A 27,473-nucleotide genomic window follows, 5' to 3' on the forward strand; every position below is an offset into this window, starting at 1 on the left:
TGCATGCTACCATGCTTACCCCAACCCCATGATGACTATGGACTAAACCTCTGAACTTAAGGCAGCCCCAACTAAATGTTTTCTTTTATAAGAATTGCCATGATCATGATGTCTCGTCCCACAGTAGAAACCCTAACTTAGACAGATGAGAAGGTCAGAGTGGGGGTACCCTCTTAGTGTCTCTGCATGGGGCCTTGTCAGACACAGGGCTTACTGAAACTATTCAAACCCACCCTATGTGCCATGAATCATGGGAGCCATGTACTGGCTGTATGGAGACAGCACCTGCTGGAGACTTCACAATGTGAAATTTGATACATGATAAAATGACACATTGGTGGCAGGCACAAGATGTCTATGAGGCATGTGCAAAGGGCAGGGGGTAATGTTAGGAGTGCTCCCTGGAGGGGCAAAGTTTGTTTCTTCTGTGATCTTTCTCACCCAAGAGCCACAGCTAGAGCAACTGGCTGTCCTGGGGGCCAAGGCACAGGTCACTCTGGGTTCTTTAAGGTGGTTTTCACAGCTAGTTGGTTATGAAAGCAATTCAGTAATGGAAGGCAGTGGGGTGTTTTGCTGGTTGATTGGTAAATAAGACCAGGTTAGAAAAAAGAGGTTAAACATAGGGTAAATCCCACCTTGGGGGTGTCTATTGCAGTTCCACATGCGTTAGTGTACTAGGCACAGTAGAAACTGAATTGCTCATTGTGGACCCTGAGCAGACATTTGAAAACCACAGTCTTAGAGCCTTGTTAAGTTTACAGTTCCCTTAACTTGGACATGACATCCATGCCTAAACTGCAGGTAGGTAAAGTCTTTCCTATGCTCCTAAAGGCCTCACACAGGGAAACTCCCATAGTACACCACAATTCCATCCATTGTAGGGCCCCAGCCACTCACGGCAGATGCATGTCCATTAGCAGAATCTTCACCGTCATCTTGAGTTCCTCAGCAAAGTCAGTGTGGCCAGAAATCCCAGGTGCGGCGGTGCTGAGTGTGACGAGCAGCACAGACCCCAGGATGACCAGCTGCTCCAGCTGCAACTGGAGTTCTTGGAAACGAGACTGGTCCATCAAAACGGTCTGCAATGAATATACACGTCACTGCCGAGCAGAGACTCAAGCTGGCCAGCAGAGGGCAGTGGCGCCACACCTCCATCTGTCCTGTGGCGCCTTTTCAGATTTCCCGGGTTCCTTTCAGAGCAGATAGAGCTCCGAGCATCAGCTGAGGCAGGCCTGGGGATAAATCCAGACTCTACTCTCACAGCAGTGTGACCTCAGGCAAGTCTCCTTTACTCTTTGAGGCTGTGCAAACAGGGGGTTCCCTTTTGAAAGATGAAGAAACCCGGTGAGCAGGGGCTGGCTGCCAGCCACAATCTCCGTAGGAGGTACAGGGGTAGGTAGGAAGGGCGGGGTAAGATGGAGCTGGAGTAGCCAGCGCCTTCCCATGTGTCCCAGATTTAAAAGGGAAGCATCCAAGTCCTGAGACCCCATCTTTCCCCCCACAAACCAGGAAGTCACCGTGCTGACACGGGGGAGGAATTCCTTGAGGCAGAGGCTACAGTTATTCACCTTGGTACACAGCCCAAAGGAGACTCAAGCGCTGGGCAGGCTGGGTACGGTGGCTCAGCCGAGAAATTCCACCCCTCCACCCACCCACCCACAAACACACTCAGAGGCTAAGTCGGGAGAATGTCTAAGGCCACCTGGGATACAAAGTGAGACCCAGTCTCGGAACAACCAACAAACAATAACCACCACCACCTCAGGTAAGGAGATAAAGAAAACAATAAAAAATGACAGACAGCCGAACTGATGACCACACGAAGCCACCTGAAGGTGGGCTGCCTCTCATGTTAAAGAACCCAGTCTATAAAAAAAAATGTAGGTCTGTGATTCCTCAAGAAAAGTAATAACGTGATTGGCCCTTTCTTTGTCACCACAAGACACAGCCTGCCAGTAAAATACATGACTGAGAAGAACACCTTGCTTGCTCACACAGTTAATCTATAACAAGTTGCTTGGATAGGAATGTATGTGGGTTCTTGGGATAATCTGTTTTCACCTCTAATACGTAAAATGTTTAATCATGTAAGGGATATGGAAAGCATGCTGTTTTTTACTTGTATTCATTCAGTTGAAAAACAGAACATAGCCACATTGTAATTTTTGTATTGCCTGAAAGATTTTGCTGGGTATATAAGCTGTAAGGGAAATAATAGAGATAGAGTTAAATACAGTGAAAATGAGTTAGAAGGAAAACATCAAGAAGGAGAGCAGGAAATCACCAGGAAAATAAAGAATAGAGAATGCAAAAGAAGAATAAAGAAAAGGTCTGAAGGAAACCATCAAGAGAGTGAGTGTCTTTTCCCCTAACCCCTTCAGATAAAAGTCTAGTACACACAGATGCTGTGGATTTCCTTTGAGCCCTGAGCTGCCTCGAGGCTGGCCCCCTAGGCATCCATAAGAAACCACTGAATGGTACAAGCTAAGGAGGAATTAGATCCATGATTGTTGTAGCATCACTCACAATGACCAGAATATAGACTCAGTCTAGACACCCAGCAACAGAGGAGGGATAAAGAAAACGTGTTTCATACACACAGGGGCATTTCATTCAGCCATAAAGAATAAAATTAGCCTGGCATGTGGCTCATACCTGTAATCTCAGCATTCAGGAAGCATCAGCAGGTAGATCTTTGTGAGTTCAAAGCCAGCCTGGACTACATAGTGAATTCTAGGCCACCCAGGGCTACACAGTAAGACCCTCTCTCTGTGTGTCTCAAGAGAGAGAGAGACTCAGAAATAAGCACACTCTTCTCTCATAGGCACAATCCACATTGAAGGGTGTGTGTGTGTGTGTGTGTGTGTGTGTGTGTGTGTGTGTGTGAGATAAAAGCCAAAGGGAGACTGTTGAGGGAGAAGGAGCTTGAAAGAGAAAGCTGGGCGTGGTGTGCACATCTTTGATCTCAGCACTAGGAGGCAGGGACAGGCGGTGGCTGGGAGGTGGAGGCTAGTCTGGTCTACAGAGCTAGCTCCAGGACAGCTAAGGGCACATAGAGACCTTCTCAAAGAGAGGGGGAGGGGACAAGAGGGAATAACAGGGAAGGGGAAAGACAATACTGCATGTTTTCTCACATGCAGAGCACACACACACACAAATACAGAAGCGGGGTTATTTGGAGAGAAAGGGGACAAACAGAAGAGAGAGCAAAGGGATGATAATAGATAAATATTGTGCAGTAATATATATGAAAACATCACAACGAAACCCAGTATTTTGTACACTGAAACATTCATAAAGAAGTAATCACAACTTCAAATGAAAAGAAGATCTTTTACTTTGTGATTTATATCAGAATACCAGGATTCATTCAGAAAAGCTGAGCTGCAGGAGACAAAGTATGAATAGTTAAATGCCAGCAGCACCTACCTCTGGGAAAGGTCTCCGGAAGTGATCCCATTTCAGAAGCTTCAGGTAAGCATAATTCTGGACAGAAGCAGGGCTCAGCACTGCAGCATCCCCAGAGCCAGCAGCCCCTCCCCCAGCCGGCAGGGCATGTTTGTACTTCTGAGTCAAAAGGTCATTGGAGGCCTCCTCCAGCCACTGGGTGACAAAGTCCAGTGAGTCTGTGGAAATAGGGCTGCATTCATCACCCTGACACTTGCAGGGACACTTGGAATTACCTTAAGGAAGAGTGGTCCTACAGTGACATCCAGGACAGAGAATGAACTTCGGAATCCACAGAACTCAATCAGATCACAGTATTGCTCAGACAAGTCTATCTGAATACAAGGTGGTGGTCACGCCTTTAATCCTGGCACTCAGCAGAGGCAGGCAGATCTCTGTGAGTTCGAGGCCAGCCTGGGCTACAAAGTGAGTTCCAGGAAAGCCAGGTCTGTTACACAGAGAAACTCTGTCTTGAAAAACAAACAAAAAAAAATGCAGGACACCTGTTTCCCAGGCTGACAGAGCTCACTAGCCAGGCCTTGCCCCTGGTTCCTTCCTCTCTTCTCCAGATCTGACCACTGCATTCGATGTGGCTGGAGCCCAGATGACTAGAGTTCTGAGGGATGGTAAACTTCTGGCCCCCAGACAAACAGGACAAGACACCAGCTCGACTTCCCTGTGTAGCAAAGGTTTACACTGAGGGCTTACATACCAGTCAGGATTCCACACAGCCGGTGGTGTCTGGTGTGTACTCACTGCATGGGGAGCCCTCTGTGGCTTTCAGTGGTCATTACAGCTCCCGCTGCTTTCCTAAGCTGAGTAGCACAGCAGGTACCCTCTAACAACACACTCTGAGTAAAAAGGGCCCTTGGGAGAGTTGCAGCCCTGCTGGAGGCCTCCTTCAAACCACACAGGCAGCTGGGGTTCCAGTGGCTGTCAGCTCTTCCCAGGTGCACAAAGTTCTCCATTTGGTCCTGACCACTGAGCCATGTGGCCTCACCCTGCCTTAGCTTCTAGAGACAGCCTCACTCTGTGGCATCCAGGCTCTGGAAACCCGGTGGACAAGTACTGGACAAGTAGGCTCCTCTTCAGCAATGAAGCCTTCACTGCACCCAAGCTTCTGAGCATGACGCTATCCCACTCTTTAGCCTATGACACCGTGTCCCTGGGTGCCTCCTGGCAGGCACCATGGCACCAGACAGACTGAACGGTGTGACAGCCAATTTTCTTCTGCTACTTTTATCTCCTCTTCCCACCCCCCCACCCCAGACCCCAAGCATCCACCTGAATTAAACTTTGGGGGCCACTGAATTCAACAACCCGGTCAGGCAACACAATCTATTCAGAGACGGCCATTTCCATCTCCTCCTCAGCAAAGCTGTGCTACATGAAATTCGTCGTACACCGCACCTGAAAGCGCCCTGGAAACACAACTCGTCTAGACTCTTCAGTCAGCCGTTTACCTGCATCATCCGAGGCTTGTAAAAATGCCATTTTCCTCCCAGCACTTGGGGAGGCAAAGGCGGAACACTGCCATAGTTGAAGGCTAGCCTGCATTTCACAGAGAACACAGGGCCAACCTGGGCTGCAGAGCAAGACCCCCGTCTCCAAAACAACACGGAAGCCGAGTGGGGTGCTGCATGCCTTTAATCCTGGTACTAGAAAGGCACTGTTGCGGCCTAGCCAGGGCTACATAATATTTTGAGACCCTGTCTCAAAAACAAACAAACAAACAAACAAACAACAATAGAGAGTGAAAACGGCATTTTCTGGATGTGAAAACAGATTTCTGCAGGAAGAAAGAAGTTAGTGAACTTCCTGCTGTTCCCATACGCAGAGAAAAGTTAATTAAAAGACATTTGTCATGATTTTAAGGTCAAGACCTGAAATATAATTTAACTGAAACTGGTTGTTTTCCTTGGGAGGAAATATTTAATCTAGTAATCTTCATTCTCCTCATTTTTACTCTCATGGTCTACCCACACAGCTCTTGTTTGTCAGTTGATTTATTTCTTATTATCTTGGTTTTGAAGCTTGACAGCATCCCATGCTTTCCTTCTCCTGGTTACTCTAGTCTGAATTAGAAACAGCCGTTGGCTTTCTGGGGTATTTTTGGTTTTGGTTTGGTTGTTTTTGTTTTCAAGACAGAGTTTCTGTGTGTAGTCCTGGCTGTCCTAGAACTCACTCTGTAGACCAGGCTGGCCTCAGACTCAGATATCTGCCTGCCTCTGCCTCCCGAGTGCTGGGATTAAAAGCCTACGGCAGCATCTGACTTAGTTGTTGGCTTTTAGGTAACAACGAGCTACAGTAGCTAAAATACAACACAAAAGCCAACAATGAAAAGGTGCAATGGAGTACTAAACTTACTCGGTTGCTTCTCCAACACCTCCTGAAACTTCTTCCTCTCATAGTCAACTGATTGCTGCATGAGGTGAGGTCTGATGCTAGTGATAGCAAAGTTGGCCATGTCTACTTTCATTAGGTCCAACACAGAAAAGATTGCCCTGAAAAAAGAGAAAAGATTTAGAAACAGGCAACAGTGACATAAGCATAGCTTAAAGGAAAAGTGTAAGTGGAAGTCTCCTGTCCCAACCACCAGGTCCCACATAAGTGACTCAGAAGCTGAATAGAAAAGATAAATGATTGGCCAATAGCTCAGGCTTGTTACTAGCTAACTCTTTTTACCTTTTTAAAAATATTTATTTATTTATTATACATACAGTGTTCTGTCTGCATGTATGCCTGCACACCAGAAGAGGGCACCAGATCTCATTATAGGTGGTTGTGAGCCACCATGTAGTTGCTGGGAACTGAACTCAGGACCTCTGAAAGAACAGCCAGTGTGCTTTTAACCTCTGAGCTATCTCTCCAGCTCCACATGGCTCATGGCTTGTTACCTCATTTTTTTTTTTACACATCCTGCTTGCTTGGCAGCTGGCTGGCATCTCTGACTCTGTCCTCCTTCTTCCCATCATTCTCAGTTTGGCTTTCCCGCCTAACTTCCTGCCCAGCCACTGGCCTGTCAGCTTCTTATTAACCAATAAGAGTAACACATATTCATAGTGTAGAAAAGGATTGTTCCACAGCAGAAAAGAGATATATGTCTCATCTTAGAAAGGGCAGCAAAAGAAATCTGGAAAATCATGAGAAAAGTGGATTAAGAAGATGAATTTGGGGAACTGGTAGATGGCTCAGTGGTGAAGAGCATGTCCTGCTCTTCCAGAGGACCTGTGCTGGCTAGTTTTACGACAATTTGACACAAACTAGAACCATGAGAGGTAAGAGAGCCTCAGTTAAGAAAACACCTTCATTAAGATGTGTAGATAGATTTTTTTCTTTGGGTCTCCAGCTCACAAAAAATGACATAGAGACTTATTATTAATTATGAAAGCTCAGCCTTAGCTTAGGCTTGTTCTAACTAGCTCTTATAACTTAAATTAACCTATGTTTTTAATCTGTGTTCTTTCACACACTCATTACCTCATCTCCATTACGCCCATCCTGTTTCTTCTGCATCTGTCTGTTGACTCTGCTTTCTTCTTCCCAGAGTGCTCTCTGTCCAGAAGTCCCTGCTATACTTCCTGCCTAGCTATTGGCTTTTTATTAAACCAGTCAGTGATACATCTTCACACAGTGTAAAGGAGGCCTTCATTGGTGAAGGGGCGGCCAGAATGGAAGGGAAGCCCAAGGATGGAAGGGGTCATGCAGAGAAGCAGAGGCTTGGAACCATCAAGAGAGCCCAGGAGACACTCTTGGTGAAAGTGCAGCCCAGTTGCAGCAGAAGATTTTGGAGATGCCACAACCACAGGACAACCACCCAAACCAGTCAGAGCCACGGTGGAGTGCAGCCAGGCCAAGCCCAAAAGTTGTGAGTGTAGCAGAGGGTAGGGTCTGAGAAAGGGCTCAGGCCCTTTGGAGGAGCCCAAAACATGAGGGAATCCCAGATATTGGACACTGAACGATTTACACAGTGGGAGTTTGGTTTTGCTCTGATCTGTTTGTGATTGTGCCCTGGTTCTTCCCTCTGAAAGCAAAAGAGCATTAACTTAGTTTTGATTTTGTAAGAGCCCATAGTTGAGAGACTTCGAGTTTTTTAAAGAGATTTTAGATTTTTAGGGATTTAATATTTTAAAGAGACTGAACTTTTTTGTTTGTTTGTTTTGTGTTTTAAGACAGGGTTTCTCTGTGTAGCTCTAGCTATCCTGGAACTCATCTGTAGACCAGGCTGGCCTTGAACTCATAGATCCACCTGACTCTGCCTCCCGAGTGCTGGGATCAAAGGAATCTACCACCACTGCCTGGCTGATGAGACTGAACTTTTAACATGTTTAAATTTGTAAAGACCGTGGAACTTTTAAAGTTATTTACGTTTTACATTATAATATTAATATTATTGTGCCATTTTGCACATAAATGAGAAAGGTTCTAGTAGAAAAGTGATGTTTGTGTATCAAGCGGACAAAGGGTCAGTTGTGTTGTGCTAGTTTTATGTCAACTTGACACGCACTAGAATCATCAGAGGAAGGACCTTAGTTCAGTTCCCAGCACCTAGATTGGGTAGCTCTCTGGCCTCCTCAGGCATCTGCACTACATGTATATACCCATAGACAGACATAAATATAATTAAAAAGAAAATAACAATCTTTTCTAAAGAGTAAAACAAATTTGGAAAACACACACTTAACTAATGGCTTGAAAGACTGAAAAATGTGCCTGGCAGTGGTGGCGCACGCCTTTGATCCCAGCACTCGGGAGGCAGAGCCAGGCAGATCTCTGTGAGTTCGAAGCCAGCCTGGTCTACAGAGCGAGATCCAGGACAGCCAAGACTACACAAAGAAACCCTGTCTGGAAGAAAAAAAAAAAGTGCAAAATGTTAAGGTGTTTTGCAGCCCCTTACCCTCATTCTCTGCTCCTCACTGGACACTGCCCCTGCAGCCCCTTACCCTCATTCTCTGCTCCTCACTGGACACTGCCCCTGCAGCCCCTTACCCTCATTCTCTGCTCTTCACTGGACACTGCCCCTGCAGCCCCTTACCCTCATTCTCTGCTCCTCACTGGACACTGCCTCTGCAGCCCCTTACCCTCATTCTCTGCTCCTCACTGGACACTGCCCCTGCAGCCCCTTACCCTCATTCTCTGCTCCTCACTGGACACTGCCCCTGCAGCCCCTTACCCTCATTCTCTGCTCCTCATTGGACACTGCCCCTGCAGCCCCTTACCCTCATTCTCTGCTCCTCACTGGACACTGCCTCTGCAGCCCCTTACCCTCATTCTCTGCTCCTCACTGGACACTGCCTCTGCAGCCCCTTACCCTCATTCTCTGCTCCTCACTGGACACTGCCTCTGCAGCCCAGCACGTGTTCCTTGGCTCTGGGTCAGCCCTCCTGGCGGCAGAGGAAGGACGGGGTCTTGACCTGAGCTGCAGCTCCTTGGTGTTCAGGCTTACATAGGTTGAGTCACTTTCTAAGCAAAGAATGAAAATTAGCCAGGCGAGGTGGTGCACACCTTTAAATCCCAGCACTTTGAAGGCAGAGGCAGGAGGATCTTGGTGAGTTTGAGGCCAGCCTGGTCTACATATCAAGTTCCAGAAATGCCAGAACTACATAGAGAGACCCTGTTTCAAACAAAATAAAGAACAAAAATTAACGTTCTCCTTTCTCCCTCCCTCTTCCCCGTTTCTCTGTGTTTTAAGAGGTATTTTATGCTCTAGTTCAGTGGCATAATTGTTAGCTCACACTCCGGACCCAAAGACAAACTCCTGGCCTGCTTCTGAGAGTGCCTTCCATCCTGCTTGGCCTATGACTAAGGACAGCCAAGTGCCCGCCTGCAGGAGCTAAGAACTCAAGGCTCAGCGGTTAAGAGCACTGGCTGCTCTTCCGGAGGAGCCAGGTTCAATTCCCAGCACCCACATGGCAGCTCACAACTGCCTGTAACAGTCCTAGAGAATCTGATACCCTCATGTAGGCAAAACACCAAAGCACATTAAAAAGAAGGAGGAGGAAGGAGGAAGAGAAGAAGAAGGAGGAGGAGGAGGAGGAGGAGGAAGAGGAGGAGGAGGAGGAGGAGGAAGGAAGGAAGGAAGGAAGGAGAAGGAGAAGGAGAAGGAGAGGAAGAAGAAGAAGAAGAAGAAGAAGAAGAAGAAGAAGAAGAAGAAGAAGAAGAAGAAGAAGAAGAAGAAGCAGCAGCAGCAGCAGCAGCAGCAGCACCACCACCACCACCACCACCACCACCACCACCACCACCACCACCACCACCACCACCACCTAAGGCTTGCTGGACACAGTGGCACACACCTTTAATCCCAGCACTCAGGAGGCAGAAACGCTTGGATCTTTGAGCCCAGGCTGGTCTACAAGGTGAACTCCAGGACAGCCAGGGCTACAAAGAAAAATCAAGGAAAAAAAAAAAAAAGAACCCAAGGCCCGGGTGTAGATGTGGCCCTGCACAAGAGCAGAAATCGGATCGAATGTGCTCCCAGGTCCATGGCCCTTCAGAACCACAGCCTTCCTCTCAATGTACAGGAAAGGGTGCATTTGGAGGAGCAGCCCTCCTCCTGCTCTTCTGTCCAGCTCACAAATCCACAGCAGCCCACTTGTCCTGAGAGGCAAGCCATCTCTACTGCAAACAGTCCCGGCAGCTCTCTAAGGTCACCCACAGGGAAGCAAAGGCCATCAGAAACTGCCCATGGACGGCTGCTGACTTACAGTAACCCCAAACTGCTCATACAGTGCTTTCAAAAACCAGGGGGCTGGAGAGATGGCTCAGAGGTTAAGAGCACTGCTGATCTTCCAAAGGTCCTGAGTTCAATTCCCAGCAACCACAACAATCAAATGAGAGCTGGTGTATACATAATAAATAGGTAAATCTTAAAAAAAAAACAAAAACAAAAACAAACTTCAGCCAGGCGGTGGTGGTGCATGCCTGTAATCCCAGCACTCAGAAGGTGGAGGCAGGCAAAGGCAGGCAGATCTCTGTGAGTTCGAGGCCAGCCTGGTCTACCAAGTGAGTTCCAGGAAAGGCGCAAAGCTACACAGAGAAACCCTTTCTTGAAAAACCAAAACCCAAACCAAACCAAAACAAAACAAAGAAAACTTCAAAACAAAACAAAATGAACAAATAAACAGATCTCCTGACTTCTCTTTATAATAGTGGAAAGACTGGACAACCTGGTCATCACAGCGACAACCAGCTGGACTCAGAAGTACTGCTATCTCCTTTGTTTATTTTATTCTTCACTCATTCATCTATTCATTCATTTTTAAGACAGTATCTCACTGTTCCCCAAACTGGATTTGTACTCAAGATCCTACCTTAACCCCTTAGTCCTGGAAAAACAGTGGCTGTGAGTGGCAGAATTCCTACATTTCTGTGTTTTAGATGTTTGTTTTAGAAACATTTTTGAAATGACCGAGTCCCTAGACTTGAAGTGTAATCTACAAGTAGGCTTTCAGCCAGGTGTACTGTGATGGACACATTCCATACCTGAAAAGAGGCACTATATCCTTGATGTCCTTTAGCTTTTTAACTTCCTCATCTCGAGCAGGTGCACACAATGTCCCCATCATGCCAATAATGAATTCTGCCAGCTTGGCAATGTCTAGGGCCCCATTCTCTGCTTCCTGTTTAATCAATTCCAGATCCAAGACCTCGGTTATCTGGTCTCTCAGTCTAGTGTGACCAGGCAGCAAGAAAGAGAGCAGAGTCTACAAGAGAGCACAGCTAAGTTCAATCAGAGTTTCTTAGTTAGGCATCATCTTCCTTGTGCACAAAAGAATTGATAACTATTCAAAAGTAAAGGATCACCGACCTGCTGTTATGACACTGCACATATTTTAGCCTCTTATTTAACAAATCTACAGACAGACATGCATATGAGTCATTTAGAATAGCTATTTAAGCCTTGTTTATAGTCCAGCAATTGCTTGGATACAAGAAGAAACTGGGTGTTTGTTGGTTGGTTGGTTTGTGTTTGTCCTTTGAGGCAGGGTCTTGCTGTGTGGTTCAATCAGGCTGCAAGCTAGAGACCCTTCTTCCTCAGCAAACCAAGATCATGGGTATGTATTACCACGAGTGGCTAAAAATGATTCCTGAGAAGCAGAGGAGAGCACAGATGCTATGGAAGCCTGTGAGCCAACCACTGCTTCCTAATTTCCCAGCTAGTTCTTCAGCGAGGGGTAAAGCCACTGCAGAAAAGCCCTTCCACCTATGGACTTCTCAGTCCCAAGGCACAATCACTCTGGCCAACAAAAACTGAAGGTGTCCACACCTGTTGAAGATTTATAAATACTCTATATTTCATAATGTAAGTTTTGTTGTCTCTGAGTGATATGAACGTTTCCTTTGTTGTACAAAAGTAGTGCCTTCAGGTGATCATGGCTTGGTTGAAAAATTTTTTAAAGGGCCAGTGGTGCTAAAACGTAAGTACTCAATCCAAATTCCTTCAAATAACTTTATGACCCTCAATCTCTTTAGAGTCTTCTGGCATAGTAACACAGGCTGAATGAATAATCCCTAAGCACAATTCATTCTCTGCCTCACCTCTTTGATCTCTCCTACAAGTTTGATGGCATGGTCATATGTTGGGGGGTCTTCACTTAGCTGGACACTCAAGCAATCCCAGAATGCTTTATGTACAATCTCCTTTACTCTTTTCTCCAAGCTGAAGACAACAAGGAAAAATAGAAAGACAAATAAATATAATATTATGTATATGCATATATGTCTATGAGTTTAAATAATTTTCAAAGTCGTAAATTCTATGGCTGTAAGGTAACAAATCTTCAAAACCATAGGAACCAAGGAAAGACATCCCGGACATAAGAGTAGATTTCACATCACTTAGTGGCAACATGAATCCAGTGACTAGCATATACTGATGCCTGCCATATGGAGAGCAGACTAGAGGCTGGAGATGGCTCGGTGGCTAAGAGCATTAGTTGCTCTTGCAGAGGTTGTGGATTTACTTCTCAGCACCCTCGTGACAGCTCACAACCATCCAGACATAACTCCAATTCCAAGAGCCAACACCCTCTTCTGCTCTGTGGGCACCAGGCATGCATAGGGTATACAAACATACATGCAGGAAAAATCACTCATACACATACAATTTTAAAATTTTAAATTCCTTAAAGACTGGAAAATCCAGAGTTGCTAATTTTATTTTCTCTGACCTCAGCAAGTTGCTATGATACATATATGTGAATACAGGTTCCCACAGAGGCCAGAGGCAAGGTATTCCAGGCCAGGTAACTCCTGGAATGGAGTTACAGGTGGCTGTACACTGCCCAGCATGGGCGCGTGGACTTGAACTCAAGTCCTCTTGTGAGAGCAGGAAGTACTCTTGACTACTGACTGAGCCATCTCTCTGCCTTCATCTTTTATTATTATTGTTTTGTTTTTGTTTTTTGAGATAGGGACTCATATGGCCCTGGGTGGCTTCTAACTTGCTACATAGTCGAGGATGACCTTGACCTGATCTCCTGTCTCCACTACCCAAGTGTTGGGATTACGGACATGAGCCACCTCACCTGACTCCCTTGTCTTCCCGCAGTTTAAAATCTGGCAAAGCTTACCAGTTAGATGACAACAATGACCCAGTTACGGGAGACAAGGAAACAAGGCCTGGAAAGAATGAAATGGCTAACCCTAACAGATGGCAGGAAGAAGCTTGGACTCCAGACCCTTTCCTTGTATCCTGGGGCATCCATGACTTTCAGACTCTGTTCACAACAGTCGCTCCTGACCTAGGAATATTTTTAGCACTGATGTACAAAAGGGAGAATGTATTGGAACACACTGGCATCGAATGAAAAGCCATTCCCAGAACTGGGACATGCTCTAGGAAACAAGTCCACGCACGCACCTGCCTTCTGCTAATTCAACGGCATTGATCCGGAAGTCTCCATTGACTACAATTTCGTGGGCTAGAGCCATGTTGGTGACTCCTTCTGCTGTTTCTAGAAGTTCCTCCACAGTGACAAGTCGCGGAGGACTAGCTGTAAGAGAAACGCAGTGGAAGAAGTCCGTTAAGCTAAGGCTTACAGCGATACCTGTACCCCAACATTTCAAACAATAGGTTAAGCTTTTTCTTTTTACCTAGAATCCTAAAAGTAACAAGCATTAACATAATACACAAAATGTATGGTTCCCACTAAGACTGGAAGATAGTACAGTAAATTGGGATTGAAAACTTAAATTACAGGTTTTTATTGTCCCAATAAGCTAAGGTTTATGTTCTGCCTCTGCTAAGTCCCATCTTTCCAAAAGGGAAACTACACAGATTTACAATCTTGTCTCGGTGTCAGTGATCCGACTCAGGGGGAGAGGGGCCTGCCGCCAGGCCTGCTGATTTGTGTCCATCCCTGGAACCTGCATGGTAGACAGACAACTGACTCCTGCATGCTGTCCTCTGACCTCCGTGTGTACTATGACATGTGTGAGTCCATAAACACACACATTCAAACACAAATAGACATAAAAGATCTGCTGCCAGGCGATGGTGGCGCACACCTTTAATCCCAGCACTTGGGAGGCAGAGCCAGGCGGATCTCTGTGAGTTCGAGGCCAGCCTGGACTACCAAGTGAGTTCCAGGAAAGGTGCAAAGCTACACAGAGAAACCCTGTCTCGAAAAACCAAACAAACAAACAAAAAAAGATCTGCTTCCATAATCAACTACTTACGTTTGCACTAACACTGACATTCTCAAAATTAAAATAGCATTAAGTCTTAAAGAAACTTAAAATTGCTACCCTGGAATTCATGAGATGGCTCAGCAAGTAAAGGTGCTTGTGTCCAAGCCTGACAACCTGAGTTCAATCCCTGGGACCCAAATGATGAGAGAACCAAACCCACAACTAGTACTCAACCTTTACACACACACACACACACACACACACACACACACACAGACACTACACACACAGAAGCACTACACACATACACAGACACTACACACACAGACACAGACACTACACACACAGAGAGAAACACTACACACACATAGACACTATACATACAGACACTACAGACACAGACACTACACACACAGAGAAAGAAACACTACACACATACACAGACACTACACACACAGACACAGACACTACACACACAGACACAGACACTACACACACAGAGAGAAACACTACACACACACATAGACACTATACACATAGACACAGACACTATACCCAAACACATAGACACTACATACAGGCACACACAGACACACAGACACTACACACATACACACACAGACATTATACAGATAAACAAAGAGAGAGACACACACATACACTAAATGTTAAAAATTTTAAAAAGGGTTGGGGATTTAGCTCAGTGGTAGAGCGCTTGCCTAGCAAGTGCAAGGCCCTGGGGGTGGAGGGAATTTTTAAAAAGAAAGTTACCTTAAGTAGGACATGGTAGTGCATGTCCTACAATTCCAGAACTGGGAAATAGAGGCAGGAGGATCAGGAGTTCAAGGCCAGTCTCAGCTACATAACAAGTTCAAGGCCAGCCTGGGTTACATATGATAATGTCTCAACATCAAAACCTAGTACAGGATAGAAAGACAGACTGTAAGACAGATCTCTGTAGCTTGCCAATGAAGAGCCCTGAAGGTAGGGGACACTAGAACTCTACAGTACACAGCCCTGCTAAATCAAAGACTGAAGAAGTCAGTAGGAAGCCCCCCTCGCCCCCACTGCTCTTTCCTGCAAGTCCTGTAGCTTTTGCTCCTGTGCTGACTACAATAGTCTCAGAACTGTTCTCCATGCCTTCATCTCTCTCAATGCAGCCTGAGATTCAGCTTCCACATCCGAAGTTCTAGTAAAGCTCTCTCCTGGTGTTCTGCACCAAGGAGCAAGGGGTAAGTTTACTTCTGGGGAGCAGAGGCCAGGCTTCTCCAGCTTTAAACTCCAGCGAACGGGAGGGAGGCTGGCTGCTGGGCCCTTGAAGGGTTTTGGCTTTAGTGTCTGGCAGAAGAATTTTTCTTGCACCGGGTCTCAGGCTGCTGCTGACAGCCCTGAGCTGGAGACTTCATTAGTCTCCTGGGATGGTGATAATGATAAGCGATGTTGCTGGTTTGCCCAGGGTTTAACAGATGAAAAGTTCTTAGGTTAGAGAAAAATGTTTCCTCCTAACTTTTTTCTTTCCTTTTGCTCCCTGAAAAAGGAACTAAGTCTAAGAGCTGGCCATATCCTGTTTGGTTTAAAAAAAAATTATTAAATTGCATATGGGAAGTTGTGGAACTATTGAGAATTCTTCCTCACAAAATTATCAGCATTTCCAGAAAATATTAATAAAAACACAAAATAAAAGTAAAATTAATATCATGCATATTGGTAAAATATAAAAATGTCCCAAATAAAGCCTAGACAATATTTTTCAATTCTTGATATTATGCAGATGTCAATTTTCTCTAAGTAAATCTACTGACTAAATATATTCTAACCAAAATCCCATCAAGTCTTTTTGAAACTTCCCAACTGATTCTGAAATGTATATGGAGATGCAAAAGACCCAGAGAGGCAAGACCATTCTGGAAAGAAGTCTGGAAGACTTATGCTGATTACATGGCTTTCTTCAAACAATAATCATCAGGACTATAGGGTTTTACATACAGACATACAGACTGACAGAGAGTACAGAAATAGACTCAAACACACACACACACACACACACACACACACACACACACACACACAGAGAGAGAGAGAGAGAGAGAGAGAGAGAGAGAGAGAGAGAGAGAAAGACACTGATACACTCATATGTGTATATATATGTAGTCAGAGGGCAAGCATAGTATTTTAATAAAAATATTTCTAAAATAATTAAACCCCCATATACAAAAGAAAGACAGCAGGGCAGTGGTGGCACATGCCTTTAAACCTAGCACTCAAAAGGCAAAGGCAGGCAGATCTCTTAGAATCTCCAAGTTCAAGGCCAGTCTATAGAGTGGTTTCAGAACAGTCAGGAATACAGAGAAAAACTGTGCCTTTAAAACCAAAAAACCACCGTGTGGTGGTGGCACACGCCTTTAATCCCAGCATTTGGGAGGCAGAGCCAGGTGGATCTCTGTGAGTTCGAGGCCAGCCTGGGCTACAGAGTGAGTTCCAGGAAAGGCACAAAAATACACAGAGAAACCCTGTCTCAAAAAACAAACAAACAAACATACCAAAAACCAACAACACTCTACTAGGTGTTGTGGTACATATCTTTAATCCCAGGACTCAGAAGGCAAAGGCTAGCAAATCAATGTAGGTTCATGGCTAGCCTGGTGTATACAGTGAGTTCCAGGACAGCCTAAGCTACATAGAGAGGCCCTGTCTCAAAACAGAAACAAGATCAACAATGACATAAAAATTAAAAAAAAAAAAAAAAGATCCTCAATTCTTTCCTCTATGACAAAATCTAATTCCAGGTGAGTTATAAACATAGATGTGACAGTTAAGATGATAAAAGTTGTATAAGAGGAAAGAAAATCTTTATGATCTTATAATAAGCAATATGTTTTTACAATACAAAAAGCTCAAACTATAAGAGGAAATGATAAATTAGACTTGTATCTAAAACGTGTACTCTGTGAAAGCTATTAGGAACATGAACTGTGTACCAGGCATGGTAGCACACACCTTTAATCCCAGCACTCAGGAGTCAGAGGCAGGTGGATCATTATGGGTCTGTGGTCAGTTCCAGGACTGCTGTGGAACAATCTTTTTCCACTGTAAATATGCATTACTCTCATTGGTTAATAAAGAGCTGACTGGCTCATAACTGGACAGAGAGAGGTTAGGCAGGACTTGCAGACCAAAGGAGAATGTGAAGAAGGGAGGAGTCTCAGGAGTCATGGGGAGATGCAGAGAGAAGCAAGATGAACTTACCATGTTGGAAAAAGGTACTGATACATGGCTGAGTGTAGATAAGAAATATGGGTTAATTTAAAATGTAGGAGTGGGCTAGAGAGATGGCTCAGGGGTTAAGAGCACTGTCTGGTCCTTAGTTCAATTCCCAGCACCCACATGGTGGATCACAACCATCTGTAATGAGATCTGGTGCCCTCTTCTGGCCTGAAGGGATACATGTGGGCAGAACACTGTATACATAATAAATAAATAAATGATTAAAAAGTAAAATAAAATGTAAGTTAGTAACAAGCCTGAGCTATAAGCCAAGCATTTATAATTAATATTAAGTCTCTGTATGGTTATTTGGGAGCTGGCCCACAGTTCTAATGAAAAACTCTGCCTACAAATGGCATTCCAACATGGGGCACCTACATCTACATAAGACCTGAGAAAGCTTTAAGAAGGTTCTAAACACACAAAAATGAAGGCAAACATGGCTTCCTAGTCTCGTGTTTCTGATGTCAACAGTAGTACAGAGACATGTCTCCTGTCAGCTGCCTTCGAGATGGAACCAACTGCCAACCTAAACCAATACTAAACTGAGCAATGACAGCAGCTGACATAACAGTTTAAGATTCATCTCATTTAATCAAAAAACAATACAGATGCTCAGAAAAGACAAATCCAAATGGAAAAAAAAAACAAAAAAAAAAAAACCTCTAAACAGGCTACATACAATGTGTTTAAAAATATACATAGGCTTGGGAGAGAAAAAAGAAAAGTATATATAGTCATAGATTTAAAAATAATAAAGTCCTTAAAAAGGAGTAAAGTAATAATAATAATCCATGTAAAGATGGGAAATACATAGAAATATTGAATTATGGAAACTGCTAGATTAAACTAACCTATATATTTTAAAAGTATCTTGACTCAAAATGGAAGTCAAAAGGTATGTTGTTTTGGGGAAGAGGTTATACTTTTATTTCCACAGGAAATGAGAGGCTATGGATTAATTCCAGGTTGATATGGACATCATAAAATTTGCAGACAAATGGATGGAACTACATAAAATCACCCTGAGTGAGGTAACCCAGATCCAGAAACATAAACATGGTATGTACTCACTCATAAGTGGATATTAGATGTAAAGCAAAGGATAACCAGGCTACAATCCATAACCCCAGAGAAGGTAGGTAACAAGGGGGACCCTAAGAGGGACACATAGATTTCTCTGGGAAGGGGAAATAAATTAAATCTCCTGGGTAAACTGGGGGGGGGGGTGGGGCAAAGAAACTGCCATTGCTTCAATTGCTAACAGTAACTGTCCAAATTGGGCCAGCAAGATGCAAAAACAAAACAAAAAAACAAAAACAAAAGTGACCACCAAACTAACTTTGCCAAGACAAGGGAGGACAGTCCTTCAAAATTTCCTGCTTCTCAGAAATGTTTCTCAGATAGAGTAGGCCTATAGGCTAAATATGGATACCCCAATGTTACAGAACTTTGGGTGATTAGCCAGGCAGCCAAATGTCCCTCTTGTTAAGTAATGTTACACCCTTCTGGAGTCTTTGATGGGGTTAAAGACTAAATAATTAAAGTTTTCCTTATTTATGATAAAAGGTAAATTAGGTATAAAACTTTAGACTCACAAAGATAAGATAAATAATAGACTATTTTCTCTAATTTTGCCAAATACAAATGGATTTATATTTGGATAACTGTAATTCTTACTTGATAACTGTTTTTATTGTATATCTATTTTTATTATGTTAAAGTTAAAACCTTCCTTTTTAATTAGACAAAAGGGGGGAAATGTTGTGGAACAATCTTTGTACACTGTAAATATGTATTACTCTCATTGGTTAATAAAGAGCTGACTGGCCTATAGCTGGGCAAGAAGAGATTGGGTGGGAGAGCCAGACTAGGAGGGCACTAGGAAGAAGAAGGGAGGAGTCTGAGGGTCCAGAGCAAGACACGGAGGAAGGAGGAGATAAACGTGTCATACTGAGAAAAGGTACTGAGCCATGTGGTAGAACATAGAAATGGATTAATTAAATGTGTAAGAGCTAGTTAGTAACAATCCTATGCTATCAGTCAATCATTTATAATTAATATTAAGCCAGGCGGTGGTAGTGCACGCCTGTAATCCCAGCACTCTGGAGGCAGAGGCAGGCAGATCTCTGTGAGTTCGAGGCCAGCCTAGTCTACAAAGCGAGTTCAAGGAGAGGCAACAAAACTACACAGAGAAACCCTGTCTCAAAAAAAAAAAACAGTAATAATAATTATAATAAATATTAAATCTCTGTGTGGTTATTTGGGAGCTTGCCAGCAGTCCTGACCAAAAATCCCACCTACACAGGATAGCCGGGACTATTACACAGAGAAACTATGTCTGGAAAAAGAACAACAATGACAAAGAACACGGAAGATATGTCACAAGAGAAAAGAGGTAAAGCACTTGACAGAGCACACAGTCAGCTCTGTAAGATCCCACAACTCAGTAATTACCAACAAGAAGTGGGCAAAAGAGTCAAACATACACTTCTTCAAAGAAGATATACAAATGCCTAGAAAGTACATGGAAAGATGCTCATAGTCATTAGGGAAATGCAAATTAAACCCAGTGTGAGCTGTAACAACACATCTACTAGCTCCGTCCAGAAGTAGAAAGACTGACCATGCCAAATACGCTGAAAATTAGCACAAAGGCAGAGTGGTCTGGACTTATATGTGGAGGGGGGTATTAAGCAACAGTCAATGTGGTTTCTTTGTGTGTGCATGTGTGTGTGAGCACGAATGAGTGAGTTGGGGCTAGAGGTCAGTCCTGGATATCATTCCCCAAGAACTATCCATCTTGTTTTTTGAGCCATGTTCTGGAACTTGGAACTTACCAAGTATGCTAGGTGGCCAGCAAACTCTGAAGATCTGGTTGTCTCTGACTCTTCTGATCTGAACTCTAGACATGTGCCACCTTACCTAGCTGTTTTATGTGGCTTGTGGGATTCAAATTCAGGTCCTTAATCTTGGGCAAAGAATTTACCAATTGATCTATCTCCTCAGGCCTCCTGGTGGTTTCTTATAAAGCAAAACATATGCTTACCACATGTCCCAGAAATCCCACTCCTAATCCATTACCCAAGAAAACAGAAAGTAGGGTCATGTAAAGACTTGTGCTTGGTATGGAGAGATGGCTCAGAGGTTAGGAGCACTGACTGTTCTTCCAGAGGTCCTGAGTTCAATTCCCAGCACATGGTGGCTCACAACCATCTGTAATGAGATCTGGTGCCCTCTTCTGGCCTGCAGGCACACACATGCAGGCAGAACACTTTGTATGAAATAAATAAATCTTCAAAAATTAAAAAAAAAGTATTTAAAAAAAGACTTGTACTCATATATTAATAATCGTATTCACAAAACCTTGACAAATCCAAATGTCTATTAATTACAGAAGCTAAAAAAGTTGTGTATCACCACAAATGGAATGTTACTTGGCAAGAAAAAGGAACTACTGTTAAATACAAAACCACAAATTTCAAAAGAACTCTCTATTGACAATGTCAGATATAAACAGCCATATTCACTAGAATTCCATTTTTAAAAATATTTTTAATTAATACATGTGCATTGTGTGTACAGATGTGCATGCCTCTACACATGTGTAGAGCCTAGAGGACAAGTTATGGGAAATGGTTCTCTCTTTCCATGATGTGAGTCCCAAGGATTGAACTCAAGTCACGAGGCTCAGCAGGGAGCACCTTCCTCACGGAGCCACTGCACCAGCCCTAAACTTCATTCAAATGAAGTCTCACAAACAGCAACACCACACAGAAAGCTGATCAGTGATTACCAAGGGCTGTGATGGACAGAGAGATTTGCTGCCAAGTGGCACAAGAAAATTATGGAGTTGATAATGATATCAACTAGAAGCTCAAGGTTGTGGTTCAGATATAAATTATAAGGTCATCCAACCATGCTCTGGCTGTCACACATTCCATTTGAAAAGTTCTAAGGCACTCAACAATTTTAGATATATCCATGGGAGTGTGTGTGTGTGGGTGTGTGTGTCATGTGTGTGTATATATACATATATACACATCTTTTTGTTTGTTTTGTTTTTGTTTTTTGAGACAAGGTTTCTCTGTGTAACATCTTTGGTTGTCCTGGAATTCACTTTGTAGATCAGGCTGGCCTCAAACTCACAGAGATCTGCCTGCTCCTGCCTCCTGAGTGCTGGGATTAAAGGTGTGGGCCATCACCGCCTGGCTAATTTTTAAAATCTTAAACACACATACAAAAAAAAAAAAAAAAGAAAAGAAAAGAAAAGAAAACCACAAAAAAAAAAAAAAACCAATACTTTGGTAGACATAATTTTAACAATTTATTGAAAATCAAAGAAAATTTTCACACTAATAGATCTGCGAACACATATAATTAATTGAACCTTGGCTAAAGAGTTAATACTGAAGTACAGACAGCGTCTTCAATGTTTTCAAAGTCAATCAACATTCTGACTTTGTTCACACTGAGAACATTGCTCTATATATAGAGTAAAAATGGCACAAGCACCTTTAGAGTCCTTTAAGAAATTGCTAGAAATTTTGTCCTAATCTAAATTTCAATTATTTTAAAAATAATATTCAAACATCAATTTTGTTTGTTTGTTGTTTTGGTTTGGACAGGGTTTCTCCGTGTAGCCCTGGCTGTCCTAGAACTCACTCTGTAGACCAGGCTGGCCTCGAACTCAGAGATTTGCCTGCTTCTGCCTCCTGAATGCTGGGATTAAAGATATGTGCTACCACCACTCGGCTCAAACATAAATTTAAAAAATAATTTTTAAAAGAATGATATGTGGCCAGGCAGTGGTGGCGAGCACTTTTAATCCCAGCACTTGGGAGGCAGACTCAGGAGGATCTCTGTGAGTTTAAGGTCAGCCTGGGCTACAGAGTGAGATCCTGGACAGGCACCAAAACTACACAGAGAAACCCTGTCTCGAAAAACAACAACAACAAAAAGAAAGATATGAATGTCTGTGCACATCTACATGAATGTGAGTGTTGGTACCACAAGGGGGGTAAAAACCATTCAATTCCCTGGAGCTGGGGTCACAGGCAGTGGCCAATCACCCGACGTGGGTGCCGGGAACAAAACCTGGGTCTTTTTTTTTAGCAGCTTCTGGCTCTTTGAAAACTTGGTCATGGGTGCTAGGAAAATACTTTTGCCTTCGACAGAACCACATGTATTTTCAAATAATGTAGCCTAATACTAACTTCACATTAATTTAGAGCCATGTTATCACTGACAGAATACCTTCACAAAATAACTGAAAAGATAAACCAAAACCCCTTCTTCATTAGAAACCATAGTTAATAAAAACCCTGTTAGCAGTCTGTATCTTGTTAGTCAGTTTCTGCTGCTGTAGGAGTGCTGGAGACAAACCAACTCATTAAGAGGAAAAGTTGTCGGGTGTGGTAGCTTACACCTGTAATCCCAGCACTCAGAGACTGAGGCAGTTAGACTACGTGAGTCTGAGGCCAAGCCCAAAGTGAGTTCCAGGGAAGCCTAGTCTACAGAGTGAGACCTTGACTCAAATACATACATACATACATACATACATACATACATACATACATACATACATACATATAAACTGGGCATGGCAGTACAAGTCTGTAACCCAGCACTTTGGAAATAGAAACAGAATGATCAGGAGTTCAAGGTTATCCTTAGCTACAGAATTTGAGTCCAGCCTGGGCTACATGAGGCTGGATCTCAAAAATCATTCGGGTTGGGGGTTGGCTTACAGTTTTGGAAGTTCCAGCACCAGGTCTAGCAGAGCCATCCTTTTGGGTCTGCAGTGAGCCCTACACAATGGCAGGGTCCACATGACTGGGATAGTTACTCAACTCAGCCAAAAGCAAAAGGAGAATGAAGAAGTGGCCAGAGCCCCAATAACCCACTGAAGGGTAGTTACCAGTGACCCTCCCTCCTAAAGTTTCTACCAACTCCTCACAATGCCACAGCTGAATGCCAGCTTTTAACACAGGGGTCTATGGAGGGCATTTCCGACTCAAAGTACAGCCTCCACATTACGGCACTCAGTCCCACTGTTAGAAACGCCACAGAGGACATGATACTAGTTAGTAGTAGTGACAACCACTGGTGTTTATTGAGCACCTGCTGCTTCTAAGCTCCATTTGTAATGCTTTCCATGAATTTATTTCATGTTCATGACTACCGTAGGAGACAGAGTGCCTCATGTTAAAGATGGGAAACCACCTTCCTAACTACACACATCGGAGACAGTAACTCATCCATGCACACCATTTGTGCTACTTTTACCAGTCTATGTGACCATAAACTAAGAAATGGGTCCCTTGTACATACGTGCTATAAGAAGCCTATGTTGACTGATGAGTTATTCAGGAATGGCTTTCATTATTTTGGAAACACCTCAAAACCCCCAAGTTTGTGCCCTTCTTCCCTGTCTGCAGAACAGCCGTTCATTTTTACCCTTTGATAACATCAACACTGGCATTCTTAGACTATGACACTCCCTCTAAGACCTGCATTTTTGGATTTGCTTCAAAAGGTTTATGAAAAGACATGAGCCAGGCAACTGCTGGTTACACGGGCAGAGCCTGCCACCTTTCATCTAGGAGACTTCCTCCCTGCTGGGACCTAAAATGATTTCTTCACTCAGCAAACTGACTCCCCTCTGCCTGTGGGAACCAAGCCCTGGGGAAATGGATTTAGGGTGTGGTAAAGCACTCTTTTTTTTTAACCTGCATAAGCACAGTCCTGGCCCAAAGACGCCTCAGACTTTTCATTCTTTAACGAAAGCAATAGTTACACTCCACCCTCCTGTTTCTCAGACTACTTCTGAGAAAGTCGAGTGCCACTGAGGCTGGAGAGAGACAGGAACATTCTAGACATTATTCCCACACTTGAACTTCTCGTGCAATTGTACAACCACAGGAGCGAGGCTGCCATCTGGGAGACTCCTCTCTTGTCAATCACTAATCAACGGCAGTCTCGTCCATAGTCCGAGAATGTAGTGGAGAGCTACGGGAACCAGGAGAGAACGGAGTGGAGAGCTACGGGAACCAGGAGAGAACAGAGTGGAGAGCTACGGGAACCAGGAGAGAACGGAGTGGAGAGCTACGGGAACCAGGAGAGAACGGAGTGGAGAGCTACGGGAACCAGGAAGCGCTAGGAAACAAGAACCAGTGCTTTCAAAGTCAAGTTTGCTTACAGTGAGGTCTCCCCACTCTTTGGGGACTAGGTGGGTCCGACTTTACTTTCTTCTGTAAACCTTCATCAGAACGTTCCAGAGCACCTTCCAGGCCTTGCTCAGAGTCAGGCTTTGACTCTCCTGCTTCGTTTATATGGGACTTGTCAAGGTTTTCAGACATCCTCAGGAAAGTCTATTCACTGTTCTAGGAAAGAAAGACAATGAGCCAAACATATGCATACTGGTCACTTGCTGACTGCACAAAGCCAAGTCTCTGAGTTTCGGTCTTTCAACAGGCCTTCAGAAGTTTTAATCATTTATACTCTACCTCAGTGATCAAAGACACCTAAGCAATGACACCTGTCAGTCTTTGAGGATCGCTGTAATATCTGTACCCCACTCCTGAATAACCTGTCACAAGTGGGGGAGGGCTTAAACTGAGAGAAGACGTAAACTGCCTGCTCCTGCTTTCATCAAAGGGAGTGGTGACTCAATCTTAAGTCTTTATTTAGAGACAGTATTTCCCTATGTAGCCCTTACTGACCCTGGGCTGTCTATGTCCAGTCTGGCCTTGAACTCATGACCTTCCTCCCCCAATTCATAAATGCTAAGACTACAGATGTGTACCACCACACCCACCTGAAACTAACACTCTCTTTACTTCCGTGGCTAGAGCTTACAGGAAAAGTCCTTCAAAGCTGGGCCTGGTTACACACTCTTGTAATCCCAGCACTTGGAAGGTGGAGGATGGAGCGACTTCAGGACCAGGGTCACTTAAGAAAAAATGAACATCACCAAATGCAACTCAGTGGAAACAGGCTTCTAGCCACCTTCCAGTGCTGTGCTGAGGAGATGGATGGCTTCAGTCGTGTTGTGTGGATTAAGATCCTGGGAATGGCAGTCGGAGAGATGGCTGGGTAGGTAAGGTGCTTTCTCTAAAAGCTGGAGGACCTGAATTCAGATCCCTTGTACCCACTGAAGCCAGGCACTGAATCATGCCTGGAAGATATTCAAAGTTGATCTCTCTGGCCTCTATGTCCATGCACAGGTGAGTACTCATACACAACTTTCCCCTTAGATTCTAAAAAAGTAACTGGGAGATGCAGGCAGATCTCTATGAATTCCAGGCCAGCCTGGTCTACATAATGAGACCCTGTCTCAAAAACCAAACAAATAATAAATAAATAAGTAAATGGGGGTGACAAATAGTACTGTCTAGACTCTATAAAGTATTTAAGAGAAATGTGTGGGATATACATTTTTTTTTTAATTTGTTTTTTTGAGACAGGATTTCTGGCTGTCCTGGAACTCACTCTGCAGACCAGGCTGGCCTCAAACTCATGAGATCCACCTGTCTCTGCCTCCCGAGTGCTGGGATTAAAGACACGAACCACCACCAACCAGCATATTTTTTAAGTAGTTGTTACTCACAGGTAAAGTGTCTGAGTAAAGTAGGGAGTAGAAAGCAATCATAATGAATGTGACAGGGGTTTTCACTGTACTAGCTGCTGATAAGAGCAGGAATATTACCTGACACTCTAGTCCAGTTAATAAGGGCAGTTTTCAGAAGATTTATTTAATGTGAATGCATGGTTTTGCCTGCATGTGTGCCTGTGCACTCACTGCACATGTGCCTGATGCCCAAGTTGGTCAGAAGAGGGCAATAGATCCCCTGAGATTAGAGTTACAGATGGTTGTAAGACAACATGTGGGTGCTAGAATCAACCCTTCAACATCTGGAAGAGCAGCCAGTGCTCTTAACTGCTGAGCCAGTTCTCCAGCCCAAGATTGACTTGTTTTTATTTTATATGTATGAGTGTTTGCCTGCACATATGTGAACCATGTGTGTGCAGTGCCCTCAGAAACCAGAGGAGGGCATCAGATCCCTGGAACTGGGGTGAACAGGTGGTTGTGAGCTGCCACATGGGTGGTGGGAAGCAATCTGCGCCCCCTGCAGAGCAGCCAGTGCTCTGGACTGCTGAGCCATCTCTTCAACTCCATCAAGGAGTCTTTGAATCACATGAAAGGGTTTAAAGTCCTCCTCACCCTTCTCTGGTCTTAGGCCATTTCCAGTTAAGAAAGACAATGCTTCTGCATTTATAATACTGAACTAATTATACCCAGAAGATCACAAACTATTGTCATAAACACTAATTCAGCCGAATTACACACTTGGCAGGTAAATATCTAAAGAAATGTAGGCTGTTTTAAGGAGATTTGGCACACTTCTCTTCTGCATATTGGAGAGAGAAGAATCGCTTGATATAATTATCTAAAATCTCCAGAGACCTCCACTAAATAGAATGAAGTTGCTGGAGTTGACACTTTCAGGCTGGTTAGGATGGTTGGTCTCAACAGTCAGCCTGGTGATTCGTAGCTTCTCCCTGGGAAAGGTCCTCTGTGAGAGCTGTGCAGGTTAGGCTGGCTCGTAGGATGCCTTCGAGAAACTGATTGTGTTAACTGAGATGGGGAGACTCTTCCACGTGTGGGCAGCACCATTTCCTGAGCTGGGCTCTGGTCTAACAGAAGGAGAGGGAACGATACCCCAGCATTTGTTGCTCTGTTTCTTGACAAAGAATGTAATGTGACCAGCTGCCACAGTTACAACCCTGGACTGTGAGCAAAATAATCAGCCTTAAGTGCCCAAGTAACTTCCGTCATTTATTTATTTGTTTACTTTCGGAGGCGGGGTCTCACAACCCAGGCTGGCCTGAAATTCTATAGAGAGAACAGGCTGGCCACCACCTCACAGAGACCCTCCTGCCACCGCCTCTCAAAGGCTGGGATTAAGGGGTACCACCACGTCAAGGTGCATTTCACCTTTTGAATCTAGTGCCCACTCCCCTTTGGAGACAGGGTCTTTCTGTGTAGCTCTGGCCACACAGAAACTTACCAACTTAACCAGGTTGGTCCTGAATTCATGGAGCTCTGCTTACCCCTACCTCCCGAG

The 27,473-nt window shown here is 44.1% G+C and overlaps 1 protein-coding gene across 3 annotated transcripts in view; it reads right to left on the minus strand.

The window, feature by feature from the left end:
- Tcp11l1 (t-complex 11 like 1) overlaps window positions 1–27,473 on the minus strand; it is a 34,266-nt gene that overhangs the window by 4,948 nt on the left and 1,845 nt on the right. The window contains exons 2-8 of one of the 3 annotated variants that reach the window (XM_036185724.1): window positions 24,545–24,723; window positions 13,310–13,442; window positions 11,986–12,106; window positions 10,930–11,150; window positions 5,815–5,951; window positions 3,430–3,626; window positions 898–1,079 (exon numbers count right to left, since the gene is read on the minus strand). In XM_036185724.1, the coding sequence (XP_036041617.1) occupies window positions 898–1,079; window positions 3,430–3,626; window positions 5,815–5,951; window positions 10,930–11,150; window positions 11,986–12,106; window positions 13,310–13,442; window positions 24,545–24,704 (1,151 nt within the window). In that variant the 5' untranslated portion in view covers window positions 24,705–24,723. Of the gene's footprint in view, window positions 1–897; window positions 1,080–3,429; window positions 3,627–5,814; window positions 5,952–10,929; window positions 11,151–11,985; window positions 12,107–13,309; window positions 13,443–24,544; window positions 24,729–27,473 lie in introns of all 3 variants that reach the window. The other 2 variants (XM_036185723.1, XM_036185725.1) reach the window with 2 other exon arrangements.

Source organism: Onychomys torridus, chromosome 4 (genome assembly GCF_903995425.1).
Source record: "Onychomys torridus chromosome 4, mOncTor1.1, whole genome shotgun sequence".
NCBI classification, from domain to species: domain Eukaryota; kingdom Metazoa; phylum Chordata; class Mammalia; order Rodentia; family Cricetidae; genus Onychomys; species Onychomys torridus.